The 15,282-nt window shown below is 39.7% G+C and overlaps 1 protein-coding gene across 2 annotated transcripts in view; it reads right to left on the reverse strand.

Moving 5' to 3' along the window:
• Window positions 1-1,383: 1,383 nt before the first annotated feature.
• LOC146466662 (dyslexia-associated protein KIAA0319-like protein) overlaps window positions 1,384-15,282 on the reverse strand; it is a 37,389-nt gene continuing 23,490 nt past the window's right edge. Inside the window, exons 19-30 of one of the 2 annotated variants that reach the window (XM_085126973.1) lie at window positions 14,739-14,830; window positions 13,377-13,525; window positions 12,540-12,691; window positions 11,297-11,435; window positions 10,757-10,827; window positions 9,407-9,498; window positions 8,782-8,918; window positions 7,711-7,833; window positions 6,832-6,922; window positions 5,852-5,923; window positions 4,256-4,353; window positions 1,384-3,268 (exon numbers count right to left, since the gene is read on the reverse strand). In XM_085126973.1, the coding sequence (XP_084983099.1) occupies window positions 3,138-3,268; window positions 4,256-4,353; window positions 5,852-5,923; window positions 6,832-6,922; window positions 7,711-7,833; window positions 8,782-8,918; window positions 9,407-9,498; window positions 10,757-10,827; window positions 11,297-11,435; window positions 12,540-12,691; window positions 13,377-13,525; window positions 14,739-14,830 (1,347 nt within the window). In that variant the 3' untranslated portion in view covers window positions 1,384-3,137. The remainder of the gene's footprint in view (window positions 3,269-4,255; window positions 4,354-5,851; window positions 5,924-6,831; window positions 6,923-7,710; window positions 7,834-8,781; window positions 8,919-9,406; window positions 9,499-10,756; window positions 10,828-11,296; window positions 11,436-12,539; window positions 12,692-13,376; window positions 13,526-14,738; window positions 14,831-15,282) is intronic. The other variant, XM_085126974.1, reaches the window with a different exon arrangement.

A 15,282-nucleotide genomic window follows, 5' to 3' on the forward strand; every position in this document is an offset into this window, starting at 1 on the left:
AAAGCAGATCTTAGCAAGGGCTATTGAAATCCAAAAAGAAAATTAGGGGTAGCCACGCATTTTTTGGAGATAATGAAGCAACAATTATTCTAAAAAGTCGTAAAATGCAAAGTAATGAATTGCGTTTTTTTTTTCCAAATTGAGGCTTTATTATATCGCTGAAAAATGCATCGTTACCCCCAATTTTTGGATGCCAAGAGCACTTGCTAAGTTCTACTTTCTCTGCTTAGTTTTAAACCGCGCAAAAATATCCCTGTATTAGTAGGCATCACCCATAGGAAACCCGAGTATCTCCAGATGCATAGAACTTATGCGCAGTAGAAAAAGTAGGCATCGTCCTTAAGACAAGATTCAAAATATAATATTTCATTCACCTGCTAATTATAAACATATAAATTGGCGAGTTCTCTCACACTGCGCTATGATTTTACGTGTATTGTGTACTACACCCATGATTGAGCATAACATTTCCTATTAAAAATTATAAAGAAATACATAATAGAAAATAAAACACAGAAGCCAAAGGTATATCATCAAGCTCAGTCACTCCATAAGAGAAGGTATGTGCAAACACCATTGAGTGTACAAGTGTCCGGCACTAGGAGGTGGAGTGTACAGGTGTGTGGACTTGGGGGTTAGGGTTAGCGTTGACGAAGATTCATAGCCCAACTATCAGCAGCCTTAGTACACTCCAGAAGTTTCTGTACAGTGGAGTGGCTCTAGCAGATTTCCATTCATTAGGGAAGATACCGGTTATCAAGGATTGATTGAGTGAGTGTACAAGTGTGGACAAGGGGGCGAGTGTACAAGGGGAACCAACAGGGTAATAGAAATTACGATTTTTTTTATTAAATTTGTTTACTAAACTCCGACATTACATTTACTATAACAAATCCAACCTTCTAGACTCCTTGACTAGAGCCACGAGGGGTTTATAAATATTGGTATGCATAATCAGAACCTCGCTATAATTAACTTTGTTTCGAGGCAGTGTTCTATGCATAATTTTCAATATCATAATTGCTCCAATATATTCTATACAAAAGAGGTTAAGAAAACTTACAATAATGGGCCTTTTGCACTAAATTTGACCAATTTACAGACGTTTGTATAACTGGGGGTATACGTCATACCCCCAGTCATACAAACGTCTGTAAATTTTTCATTTTTCAACTTACATTTTCTCAGCTGATATTACACCTTTGCAAGGTTACTAAAGTGAAAGTGCTCTTTCTAGTGCCGGTATACGTTTTCAATTTTAACTTGACTTTTCTTTGTTCTCGATGTCCCAGTGGAGGATGCCACGCTTTTTTGCCATCCAGTATCGCGGAATTCTTACCATGCGACCAGTTAGTGCAAAAAGCCCATAGGCCATTGTTAAGGTGTGCGCTTAGTGACCGGACCTTTAAATGGAAACGACGCTGGAATTGATTTCATGTGTATATATATATATATGCTGATGTCCGATCTCACCCTTGTACTGAAGTAATGTAACCCGCATTTGAATATGTATAAATAAAATGCGGTATGTAAATACCATTACCAATTACTTGCTGCATAGGAACATGATTTTCATATCAGAAGCAGTGTAAGTTTTGTGACAAAATAAAGTCAACGTCAGCCTCATTTCTACGCAAAGGCCAGGCCAACAAGCACATAGCTGTAAAATGGGTTATTCAAGACACCAACTAAATTTTAACATCTCCCTTTCATGTATTTCTCAGGCAGTTTTTGTTGTTATCAATAAACCATAGGGAAAAAACATGGCGGCTATACATTTTTACCACAATATCTGGCAAGCCTAATACAGCCAATACGCACAAAGAAAGCCATATATAATTCCTTTTTTTGAAATTTGTTCTGGTACAAACAACATCCTATATGCTACAACTGCAGTCATTATTTGTTCCAACACTACAGTTAACATCCCAGGTAACTCACGTGCCTGTTATATAGCACGTACTTGCCCTCCCTCATCCTCAAATGTTGTTTTCACAGCGTGTCTTTCACTCGCGCTTCAACATTGAAGGGGAGAGAGGGAAAGAAAGAAAGGAACCATTGCAACAATTTTGTCTGAGCCTGTAGGTTTGAAGATTTTATAACTTTTCTGTGCGTTTTTAGGGTTTTCGTACGCTAAGAGAACCGATAGGGTAATGTGCCAGTCGTCATCTTTTTCGATATAGTGTATTGTTTTTAACAGACGTGCCGCTACCATCAAGATAACTCAAACATTGGTTAGCTCACAAAGTATAAATTTCAACCATTTACTTCTCGCCCAAGTTTTCAGTGTCGAGACGAAGTCCTTGTGTAAGTTAGCTTTTAAAACGTACCCTAGAGAGTTACTTCGTGTGAGAGGGCAACAGAAACGCTCTAGAGACCTCCACCAGATAACCAGTAAATTGCTCCAGTGCAAGCGTCGAGTAAAAGCCAAAACTTCGCACTGGACATTTTCAAGGCCAGAAAAATGATTGATACAATTACACCCAATTCACACCAACTGAACATGCTTAGTTAAACAAGGTTTAAATAAACGAAAATCAGTGTCAGGAAAATGGTAGACTAGATTTTATTTTTTGCTCTAGCCTTTGCTTTCACCGAGGTTAATTTTAAGTAGAAAAATATCAGTGAGCAACGTCTAGACGAAAAGAACTCTAAACCACGTTTAACCAAACAGCTATTAAACAAGTTTTCACGCTGGTGTGAACGGCCCATTAGTTTAAAATCCTAGGGTTGCCGCTATTCGGACGCCATGTTTGATATTTTCAAGGTCTCGGCTTCCTGTTTGCTGATCGCTGTAGAATTACTGAAGGTGACGGTCAATTCAATAAAAAAAAGAATACGCACCCGTTTACAAGAGAGGATTACAATTTTCTTTACGTACAAACGTTTAGACCATGATAAAAGAATCCAGTACTGATGAGTCCAATTATATTTCCCCTTAGCTTTCTTTCCACCGATATACACCAGTGAATTCCATATAAATCGCACCCGACTTATACCCACTCCGGATGTACATTCACCTGCCACCACAGCACTTGCAATAAACGGGGCGAACATACGGGGCACTGGTGGGCGGGCCAGCGGTTGTTTCTATCACACGTGATGGCGTACGATATCAAGCAATTTCACACGTGATATCACGTGTCTTTCCTAATATAGCCATTCACTGAGCCGTTCATGCTCCGTTTCTTGACTTCAAATACTGTGGATTCATCGTCACTGTCATCGTCCGTGTCGCTTATCATCAAACTTGTACTCAGGTATTTACCTACAAAAACAAAATTCCTTTTGTATCAGAGAGCAATTGAATGGAACTAAACATTCAAAAAATCATTAATAATTCATAAGCCCAACCGACATATCAAATGGTCGATAATATAAAAACATCACGTGCAGTGACTTTATATCGATAAACCTCCTCCTTATTAGTATGCGGGTGTTTTTCTTGTATGCTAATTTCCAACGTTCACAAAAGTGTAATTGTCATGAACTCTATTGACACACACTTTTCCAGGAATGTTTTTTGAAGCCGTTCAAAAAACTCGCAGCACGTTTTTTACCGAGTCTAAAACCAATCGGCTGCGCCTCGTGGTATTAAACCCGATAAAACACTCCTGCTCGTTTTTTAAACATTACATAACTGATTAACCTTTTTAAAAACATTGTATTTGGCTTTATCAACTACGTTGATACCTACACTCCTAACAATAAATCACATCATATTCTTCTTTTATATAGTTCTTGTAACTCATTCCCTTAGTTCTTTTTATTTTAAATTTCTTCATTTTCGGTTCCTCACCTGTTATTAAATTCAAAACATTACTACCGAATATGGAGGCCAACTAGAAAATCGGATCGTTAACTTGGCCTCCATCCTCAATCTCTTCTTCAAAATTATTCAAAGCACTTTACCAGACTTTTACTTCCCAAGAATGTAACTAACAATTTTTCTAATTAGCCATGATGAATTGAAGGTTGTTGTTGTTGTTGTTGTTGTTGTTCCAAGGTAATTTGGTCACTGTAAACAGATTCGAGAACTGACGAAGAACTAGCACTCGAAACGTAAGCTGTCGGATTTCCCTACGGTGGCCAAATTACTTAATCAACTCAGCAGATAAAACAAATAATTCGTTTACACTGCCCCACAGTTTCTTTAGAAAACTACCCCCCTTTTAAACCATTGTCATTCGAGCAAGAATAAGACCACACTAATGACAAGTTAGCAAAATGCCGAGCGAGAATGCCGGACACGTACCTCCTTTAGGAAGCATCTCCATGCTCTCCAGCTTATCATCATCGTCTTCATCAAGAACAGCGTACCGATGGTGACGTCTCTTTCCGCGAACACGTCTCCTACACAAACGTAAAACACTCAACTCAGCTTTGCTCTTAAACGCAATGGCTGAATTGTCTTACTGCTGTAGTCCACCCTTTCAGAAGCAAAGCCTGGTGCATAGGTTTTCACCTAACTCTATTCATGCCAGTTTCGTGAGGGGTTTTACAGCAGGTCTTGTTTTATGAAATTGAATTTTGACAACTCAGCCTCCCCACCCCTCCCTTCTCCCACTCATTACCCTCTAAACCAGGGGTGCTTACCATTTACATGGAAAACCCGGAAATTCCGGTTGGAAAATCAAATGGTACGCACCATTCCATTTGGAGTCCTTCTGGAATTATGAGCTTCTTGTCAAAGTGATGCATTTTTATTGCTCCTTTTGGGATTTACAGCTGATGTTCATACATTTTGTATGTTGTCCATCTTCTGTTAAGACAAGCTAAATCATTTCGCATTTATGCCGAAAATTTCCATCCGGGTGGTTTGCGTAAATGGTAAGCACCCCAGGATTAAACCTGCCTTCTTCTTAGGTAACAAAAAGAACAGGAAGTTAACAGCCAGCACCGATTGTGCAACAGGCCCCTAAAGATTTACTTACTCCTACCCTCAGTAGGAAATCAATACGAGGACATATCATAATAGAAGGACGCACTGAACAACAAAGGGAAATAAAACGCAGATATTAATATAAAGACAAAAAGAAAGAGCAACATGAAGAAATAAAACGGAAGAAACAAAATATCAGAACGTGAAATGAACGACTTGGTGAATGTCAGCTGGAGCGTGAAGCATCTGCACCAAAATGAAGTAACCAGAAATAATAGATTAGAAAGTTAGGCAGAGTTAAAATAAATCACAAATAAATACCAGAGAAGAAAAGAATCTAGTCAATGAAAACATTTCTAAGAAACTTGCGCCCTAACGAATAAGAGGGGCATTTCATTAACAACCAAACCAATGAAAGTGGAAAATGGGGGATTTGGAAATGAGACAGTATAGAATCTTCAGAGTTAGACGAGTCTCTTTACGTGAACGAAACAATTCCTATAGCAAGTGGGAGAGACGTCTGGGAAAGGAAATTGAAAAACAAGTCTGGAAATTTTGTAAATTGGGAAAGTAGATAACAAGTGTACACAGCTGTAGAGCATCTAAGTCATTAGCCATACTGGAACTACTGTTGGTAAACGGGGCACATAGGAATGGAAATGAAAAATATGGGAATGGAAACTTTAGACTAAGGACTGGGAATACACATGGAAAATTCGGAATGGACATGTTTTAATTGAGTGCACGTAGCAACCATAACCATACCTATAGCCAGTAGCAGCGGTAGCAAGGGATGAAAATGAAAAATAAGGAATGGACATTTTGGGAAAGGGGGAAGTGGAAGGGGGTAAGAGTCTTGCCATGAACCTATAGTGACTTAAATATCTGGGAAAGGAAATGTAAAATTAGGAATGGAAATTTTGGACAAGGTACACAGCAATTAGAGTCCTGTCATGAACCATACCATACCTATTGTCGGTAGAAGAAGCGTCTTCCGTAGTGGGAGGGTTAACAGAAAGTACTAACTTCTTACGACGAAGTCTAGAGACAGAACGAAATAGAGAGGAAGGAGAAGTAGAAAAGGGAAGATTGAAAGAAAACCAGAATAAAGAGAACTGAACGGACGGGAATAGAATATTCGCTAAAGACATCTCCGTTCTAGAATACCTTCCCGTTTTATTGCTTGACATCTTTGTGATATGCCGTTTTCCTTGCTATGTGCAAGGTCTGTCATATCAATTTTACTTTCAACATATTTCTTATATGCCGTTTGCCTGGCTATGTGCAAGGTCTTTCATATCAATTTTACTTTCAACATATTTGTGATGTGCCGTTTGCTGGTTTTCTGTAAAAATCTTTCATATAAGTTTTCCTTTCAATCAAATCGTGACAATTGTAAATAAATTCACACTAGAATAATCGAGGAAGTAGGAATGGCCAGTTACATGAATGGAAAAGCTAAGACAAACATTTCACAGAAGAAATAAAGAAAGCTATAGCGAAAGGCCTTGGAATAATTCAAAAGCGTGTAGAGATTATGTTTACAGTAGGACTTGAAATTTCTGAAGAAGTTTTGTTTTTCAATTTGGTGGTTATTGTGCAGACCGCGTGAAGTGGTCCTTTGTTCCCCTAAGATCCGCGAGACACGCAATAGGAAAAGTGGAACTTAAATCCAACGCTCCCTAAATTGATTAGGAGCAGGAAAAAGGCGACTGCTGTCGATGACTACCATACAATGACAAACTGTTATTCATTATGTGCACATAATCAATTCGGGAGATTGCATATAGAACATCCAATATTTACTAACAACTGATTTTTGCACAGAGAGTTGTCTTGTCTTAGACATGGAAATCTGTGTCGTCTGTTAAAAGAGGAGGAACAACATTTAAAGTATACAGAGAAAACAAGTTTTCACTTATACAATCACATAGACATCAATGCTGTACCTTCCCATGCAGAAACATATTGCCCAAACTATTCCACCAATAGCCATGATGATACCAAAGATTATCACAGTCACATACAGAATGCTCCAGTCTGTAAACAAAGCAATAGGTGTTAAAATATAAGAAACACTCCCAGCTGATATTTTCGGAATCTCTCTTAAACAACTGACGGTTCGAGGGGAGTGGATAACAAGCACGGTGAGATTCCACCATCGTCTTGCAAAACAGTCGTCACACTGTTGGCAAAGCTTACCCATCTCGCCAAGAGTGCTGGTGCAGATGTTAGAAAATATATTTTAAGAATCAAATTACGGTGGGGTGCGTAGTGTCTTTGCATATTGGAAAGGATAAAAAGATTCAGTATTTTTAAAGGGTAAGAAGTGAGCTCCAAGAAATTGTTCAAAATTCTTCCCTCTTCCCATAAACTGTGTCAATATCTTCTTCAACTTCTTGAATAAACGTTGCATGGGACGGAGGGGGGAGGAGTACAAAACACAAAATCCCCGACATTCTTCGTATTTAATACAGTCTTCGATCGCAAGCCAGACAAGCTCACGGAAAATAAAGCATGCTCCTTCCTTCAACCGACTCCAACTCACCCCTAGCCCGGATTCAGCAAAAAAAATTGGACAACGTACTCGTATCTTGCAACAAGAGTGTAACCAATCATAAACTAACAACCAGTTGCTTTAAGCATCTTCTCTATGTAACATTGACGATACGAAAATACCTATAACTTGTAAGAGGGTATACAATAAAAGAACGTTTTGTTTTACGTTGACTGTTTTGTCTACATGAACAGATAAAATTTAGCAGACAAAGTTCCAATGTATTTCGAAGCTACCACCACAAATCTACAAGAAACAGTGAAAAGCATACCACAGTTGCTTTCTTTTGTGCCAAAGTGAGCTTTAAAAAAGTCTTGCATCCAGAAGCTCTCACAGACACACATCTTGGTGCTGCGATCACAGTAGCCGTGTCCTGAACAGTTGTTTCTGCAAACTGATAACAAAGAGACCAAATGTGAATCGCATGAACTACATAAATTTGAAACATTTCACAGCCAGCCTGCCAGCCAGCCAGTCATTCAGTTAGAGACAGTGATTCAGCCAGTGAGCCACTCAATCAGTTAGTCAGTCAACCAGTGAGTAAATCTGTCAGCCACCCATTCAGTCAGCCAGTAAATCAGTCATTGAGTCAGTCAGCCAGCCAGTCAGTGAGTGCGTCAGTCAGTCAGTCAACCACTCACTGATTCACTGACTCCGTGACTGACTGACTGACTGACTGACTGACTGACTGACTGACTGACTGAGTCACTGCATCACGGGCTGACTCACTGGTTGGCTGACTAACTGATTGACTGTCTCACTGGCTAAATCACTGACTGGCTGACTGACTAACTTACTCGCTGACTGACTGGGTGGCAGACGGATTTACTCACCGGTTGGCTGATTAACTGACTGACTGACTGACTGACTGGCTGAATCACTGACTGACTGACTGACTGACTGACTGACTCACTGACTCATTGGTTGGCTGGCAGGCTGACTGACTGACTGTCTGGCTGACTGACTGACTGACTCTGACTGACACTCGTTGGCTGACTGTCTGGGTCAGTCCCAACTGACAGGAGTCAGACCAAAAAGCTATACCACAAACGTGGCTTTAGGAGTTGCAGTCGGGACTACTGTCACAACACCTAAACTGGATTTCAAGCCTGTGCCCTATAAACCACTCGGCTACGCTGTCTACTTTGTAAAGGACACAACATCAGGAACGTCAATTTCAAGAAGTAAAAGCTAGTTGTCTTTATAGGGATTCCCTACCAGAACTTAAACCAATACTTAACTAAAAGCTTCCTCGATCACTGAATGAAGAGAGGTACTAAAACAGACAACAGCCTAAATGGCAATGTGGGCTTCTGAAGACCATAATTGCATGAATACTTACTGTAGGGTTCAACTTTCAACATTACAAATTCAAAGAAGCCTTCTTCGTTTCCAATCTTTTCCTTTAGTAGTCCAGCTACTTCATAGCCATCTTTAGCTTTTGAAACTTTGTCTTTCACGTAAAACATCACCATCAGGCTGTCACAAGAGAGACAATAATAATTATTAACGTAATTATTGCTAGTTGACAACAGTTTAATGGCCTTAGCTCCCACGAGTCTCCTGTAGCTCAGTGGTAGAGCATCCGAACTAGTAATCGGGATTCGAACCCATGACCTCTGAGATACCGGTGTAGTGCTCTATCAACTGAGCTATCAAGCCAACTGGGAGCTCGTCATTTTGTGAATTCGTGATGTAGTTGTTGCGCACAAGCTATGATTATGTGATTAAAGAAAAAACAAACAAACAAACAAACAACAACAACTATATGCCATCATGGATTTTACAAATGTGATCGCAGAAAAATTTGCTATACTAGATAAAACAGAACCCATCAATTTCTTTGCATGCAGGACGTCACTAATCACTCTTGGACAGACTAAATGTAGCTTACTATCAAGAAAACTGAAAATACTGGTAAGCGCCACTTCTATAGGAGGGTGTCCTGTGGTAAAGAGCTAGTGTACCTGTGTCCTACTCCAGCTTCTTTGAGATGTTCGACAATAATGTCTTCATCCTGGACATCAAGAATGACTGCCAGCTTACGAATCAACTGCTCCTGTTATAATGAGAGCAGAAGGTTCTGTGAGTTTCTGTTGTCTGTAGTATGTCATATGGAGCAGGCATTTTTACACATCTGGATTTGCCACAGTTTTAAGGACGGTGCCTACTTTTGTTACTGCGCATACGTTCTGCGCATCTTGAGATACTCAGGCTTGCTATGGGTGGTGCCTTCTAATACAGGGATATTTTTCCGCGGTCTAAAACCATGCGGAGAAAGCAAAACTTAGAAAGTGCTTTTGGTATCCAAAAAGAAAATTTGGGCTAACCATGCCTTTTTCAGAGATAAGTAAGCTTCAATTTGGAGACAAACGCCATACATTGCTTTGTATTTTAATAATCGTTGCATGATTATCTGAAAAATGCGTGATTACCCCCAATTTTCTTTTTGAACTCCAATAGCCTTTGCAAAGATTTACTTTTCCCGCATAGTCATAAACTGCGCAAAAATACCTCTGTATTAGTAGGCACCGTCCTTGAGGGCAGTTTAAATGACAAGCAGAATAATAATAAAAAAAAGGTCAAAAAAAAAAAAGTCAATAAAAAGTGGTACGGTCCGATAAAAATTTTGTAAAGAAATATCCGCCACGTTCATGGTCCACAGGCGGGGCGCGGATATTTCTTTCAAAAATCAACGGTGCCGTAGAACGTTTTCACGGATCTGCAGCACCTTTTTGCTTCTTTTATTCTTTGTGCTCATTACAACACCTTAACTGATCGTTTCATGGCCTAGAGATTACTAGTCTGGAAGCCCCAGCCTAGATAACCTGGAATGACTTCGGTTGACATTTTAACAGTCTATTACTTTCTCCAGAAATACCGCATTCTGTTAAATTGAAGGCACTGATATCCATTTTTTGTGCAGCACAGTGCAAGGAAAATGCAATCATAGTTAATTAAAGGCAATGGTTATGAACCCTGACAAACTTCTTTGTTATATGTTTTTGTTTGCCTTTTTGGCCTTGACCCTGCACAAACAACAATAGAATTTGGAATGTGTTGGAGCAAGTGATCAATCGAAACGTTTTTGTTAAGATATTCAACTGTAGTGTGAACGTTAAAACATAGGATTGTGCAGGGTCGTGGCCCTTCCAACATAAATTGCAGCACCATTGTTTTCATGGCAAGGTTTCAGGCTCTCAATAAAATTATGATGCAATCAAGTGATGTGTGATGTGACAAAGACTAAATCTCACTATTTGAATGTACAGTAGTTAGTTTGATGTTTAACTAATATTGTCTTATTTTCAAGTCACCTTATTTTCTTCGGTGAATTTGGTGATGTCCACATCGAGGTACAGCTCCACAAGATGTGCGCTGTTTTCATCTAAAAAGAAAGGAACAGCAAAATCATTATTCCCATATCACAAAATTCGTACAGTTACTGAATGTGAAGGTTTCCAATAAGCTAATCTCACTGTCTAAACATCCACGAAATTAGCCTGCGCGCATGTTTGTAACGCCCGGTGTTTTAAAGTCAATGGCACCCGTGTCTCGTGGGACTTCATCTGCCTATTTAAGCAAACTATTCCTGCTCTTTGGTCCTCCTCACCAAGTTACGCCGTTCTGGGATTTCAGAATGTTTTTTTACCCACCTACCTCCCCTTCGGCGACGCGTCCTACCTTTCCTTTCTCTGTCTTATGACCCTCTATCTTTGCAAAATCTCGCCTCTCATAACTTAATTCAGCAAAGGCAGTGAGTGGTTGTAATGAAAGTGAAAATGGTGTACAATTTTTTTTGTTAAATTTGCAGCAAAATCAATAACTTAATCAAACAACTTTTTTGGGTCACATACCTTCCTTGACAGTCAAAACTACGTCATCACTTCCTTTGAGTCCCTTCCCATCAGCCACTGTGAGTTTAAATCTGTACATGCCTTCGACGAGGTTAGACAGTCGCAATACGGCCTGATGGTCACTGTTGTTGATAACATCCTACAATTCACAGAAAACGAAACCATCATTATCATCATCATCTCCATCATCATCTCTTTATTTACCCTCGGATTTAAAAGTAGCTTATGCAGCTAATATCTCCGAGCATTTTCACCCAACCATGAGAATATACACACAAAGACCAGACCACAACACCGGGAACTACGTCCCCTACTCTTTGTAAACAGTGAGTGGGTTCTTCAACATCCCACAGAGTTATTTACAAGCAAGGGTTGTGAGACGGGGCCTACGGTTTATTTCCCTTATCCGAGAAGACTAGAAAGTCTAACTATTTGCAGATAATCAAAAACTACTTCACAACAAGCCGAAATAACAGGTTAAACAGATCAACAGCGAGGAGTCAAAGTAACAACTGAAGAAAAATGCTCGTTGAGAGAAATAATTATGATATGAAATTTTCAACACTGTGATTGCTTTTGTCCTCCAACTCACACGCTGGTAATCTTAACCTTCTACCTAACCAGGGGCGCTTTCTCCTAATCCAATTTTTTGGTTCCACCAGTCCAAATGCAAATGAACGCACGGATATACAACAAATGGGCCGGCACTGGATGGCAAAAAGCTTGGCATCCTCCACTGGGACATCGACAACAAAGGAAAGTCAAGCTTGACAGGTTGGAATTCTTTTGAGTTCGAATCTACTACATTATTTTGCCATCCAGCATGGCGGATTTTATACCATGTGACCAGTTACTCACAGTTAGTGCAAAAGGCCCATTTAAGAACAAATGGACAGCCTTTGGAAGTACTCCACTTTTTCCAGTCCAACTGCTTGGAACGAAAAGTACCCTCCATTTACACAAATTTACATTTCCGTTTCGGTTGTTGACTTCGTGTGTCATCATATGAATTCCTTTTTTGGCGTAAGATTGCAAGCTTGCACCTGAAAACGTGATTCTTCTCCTGTAAGAAATTTTGGCTCAACGGAGAGCGCGTCAGAACGCAGAAACAGTAATTTCCCTTGGTTTACTTCAACACAGTGATTCAATACCTAGTACAATGTATACTGGTCTGTGGTTGCCCATTGATTCGCAATATTGAGTGTCTCGGGTATTAACAAACTTCGAAAGAGCAAATACCCACCCCAGCGGCAAGACTCTTGGGATCACGTGACCACTCATACTCGACAATGCCGTGATCGTCATATGAGCTGGAACCGTCCAACTCTGCAGCTCTGTTTGGCAGATACACAACGACATCTGGGCCGGCATTTGCTGTGGGTGGCTTGTTTATGTCTAACAAAACAACACAACGGAAACAAAGTTAACAAATCTTTAAGATGAAACTAACGTGTAATCTTCAAAGGTGGATTTCACTATCGCGTAAATTTTACGTGCGCGTGCCATGAATGAACGTATTGCGTAAATGTCAAAAGTTGATCGCTTCTCATCATTGCAAGTTTATGCAGATGGATCACACACCGTTTCTAATTTTATTTGCGTAGTTAAAGACTTAAATTTACGTCCAAACTTATGATAAATTTACACGACAGTGGAAACCATCTTAAGCCGGCGACACACTGGCGATTTTATACGCAATTTATGACATTTGTTTTTTTCATTAAAAAAAATTGTGCCTGAAAATAGTCCCTTTTTTAATAGAAATGAATTGTGAATAGGTTTTAATAGTTCTTTTTTCTACTTTGAATTTGTAAATAGCAATTTGATTGGAATACGTTAATAAAGAGACTATTATTATCATTATTATTATATGACGAGAGCGAAAAAATGTGGGAGGAGGAGGGGAGAGGTTTCCTCTCTTTCCTCTCCCCTTCCCCCCTACCCTCCCCTTCCTCCGTGTTTTCTCTCTCGTCCAAATTTCTCCGTGATTAAATAGAGAACACAGCACAGAGCGCCACTGAAACGCTTGCTTCGCAGGCTACGTATCTCGGTGCAATACACTTCTGTGTTAGTTACACACCCTTCTTAACATTGACTGCCACTGTATCAGTTCCCGTGAGCCCTTTGTCGTCAGTCACGGTCAGCTTGAACACGTAATTCCCCTCAAAAAGTTTCTTGACGGTCACAACTTTGTCATCAACTCCAGACATCTCAGATTGGTGTGGACCACTGAGAAAGAGAGAGAAAGAAATATATAACAGAGATAATAGTTTATTAAAACACCCTTGGCAGCCAATAGGCTGAATTACAGATAATTTAACGTACAATAAATATCTAAAGAACAAAAACATGACGGTAAACTGAGTCGGTAAACTAAATTATCCGAAGCAGAACTGGCTATAGTGAAACAATAAACGGTGAATGGAAACTTCGTTAGTGATGCGTGATACTAGCAGCTATATAAGTGGTAGGAATGATATTGTAATAAACGGGGTTCTTCTTCTCCTTCTCCTTCTCCTTCTCCTCCTCCTCCTCCTTCTCCTCCTCCTCCTCCTCCTCCTCCTCCTCCTTCTTCTTCTTCTTCTTCTTCTTCTTCTTCTTCTTCTTCTTCTTCTTCTTCTTCTTCTTCTTCTTCTTCTTCTTAAGCGAAGCAATGCTTTACATCTGGTGCATGTACGTATTATGCAATTGACGAAACCTTAGATGTGCATGTGTTATTTATACACATACACCCTGTTAAGACAACCGCCAAGATGTCACGACCACTTTGTTTTGGTCTCAACACAAACGTTTATAGTCCGTTTCTTATCTAACAATAAACCTTGCCCATATGGCCACTCTGTTACAGTCAATCTAAGTCACGCATGACCAGTATTTCGAGAATGAAATGAACATTCAAATTCTTCTTTGTAATGTCCGGCATTTGAATGGAATCTTGAAGATTTCTCTGGTCATCCTTAATGGTGTAATGAAAGAACGGGAACTCTGAAATCTCGCTTGCGATGTTCAAAACTGACTTGACAATTGACATACTGACTGCATGATGTAAATATCAACAACCCGTTTAAATTTAATAGAAAATACATGTGCTGGTCGCGCGTGATGTAGATTGACTGTAGGTGAGTGTCGAAAGTAATATCGCGTTTGCTTTGGTTTTGCTTTCCTACGCTCTGTGATTGGTTAACAAAACTCGCGCCACTTTCTCAACCAATTGGACTCCAAACCAAAACCAGTCGTGTTTTGGCTGCAGGCGTTTTACCGCGCTTGGCGCCAGTTACATGTATTTGCTTCGAATTCTGATTGGCTCGTTGTGTTGTTTGCATCTGTTGCGATTGCCCAGAGTAATTACTTTGGTTTTGGTTTTACGACACTCAATTGGAAACTGCTCCAAGAAGCAATGCTACTACACAAACACCACTCAAAACAGTAACAGTCTATGCACCTTGACTGCTCCCAGTGGTACTTGACAATTTTTTGATCATCGTGGCTGGCAGAGGCATCAAGAACTGTTGAGTCATCAGGGAACACGAGGTCCTAAGAACAAAAAAATATACAAAGTTAGCAGGGATCGCACAGTGGTGAGAACACTCAGCGTCCTGGGTTCGATTCAGGGATCTGACGTCATATGTGTAGGGTTCGTACTCAGATGGGATTTTAAAAATCCATGACCTTGTCCATGACCTATTCAAGTTTTTCATGACAAAGCGTTCATATTTTACAGTGTCAAAATGTGCAGTGTTTATTTCTACTGAGTAAAAAAATCTGTTTCTTGGTGCCTTTCGTTCATCTTCTTCCTTTTTTATTCCCTAAAAGAACGCTTTCTTAAAGCCCTATTCACACCAACAAAACATGTTTAATTAAACCAGGTTTAACGGAATGAAAATTGGTAACAGAAAGCTGAACCATTGGCTTTGACATAGGATTGAAGTAAACTTTAACTTATACTTTCTAAAAGTTGTGCTAAATCTGTGGTCGACAAAAATCTC

The sequence above is a fragment of the Pavona decussata genome, unplaced genomic scaffold, assembly GCF_977016875.1.
Source record: "Pavona decussata unplaced genomic scaffold, jaPavDecu1.1 SCAFFOLD_142, whole genome shotgun sequence".
NCBI classification, from domain to species: domain Eukaryota; kingdom Metazoa; phylum Cnidaria; class Anthozoa; order Scleractinia; family Agariciidae; genus Pavona; species Pavona decussata.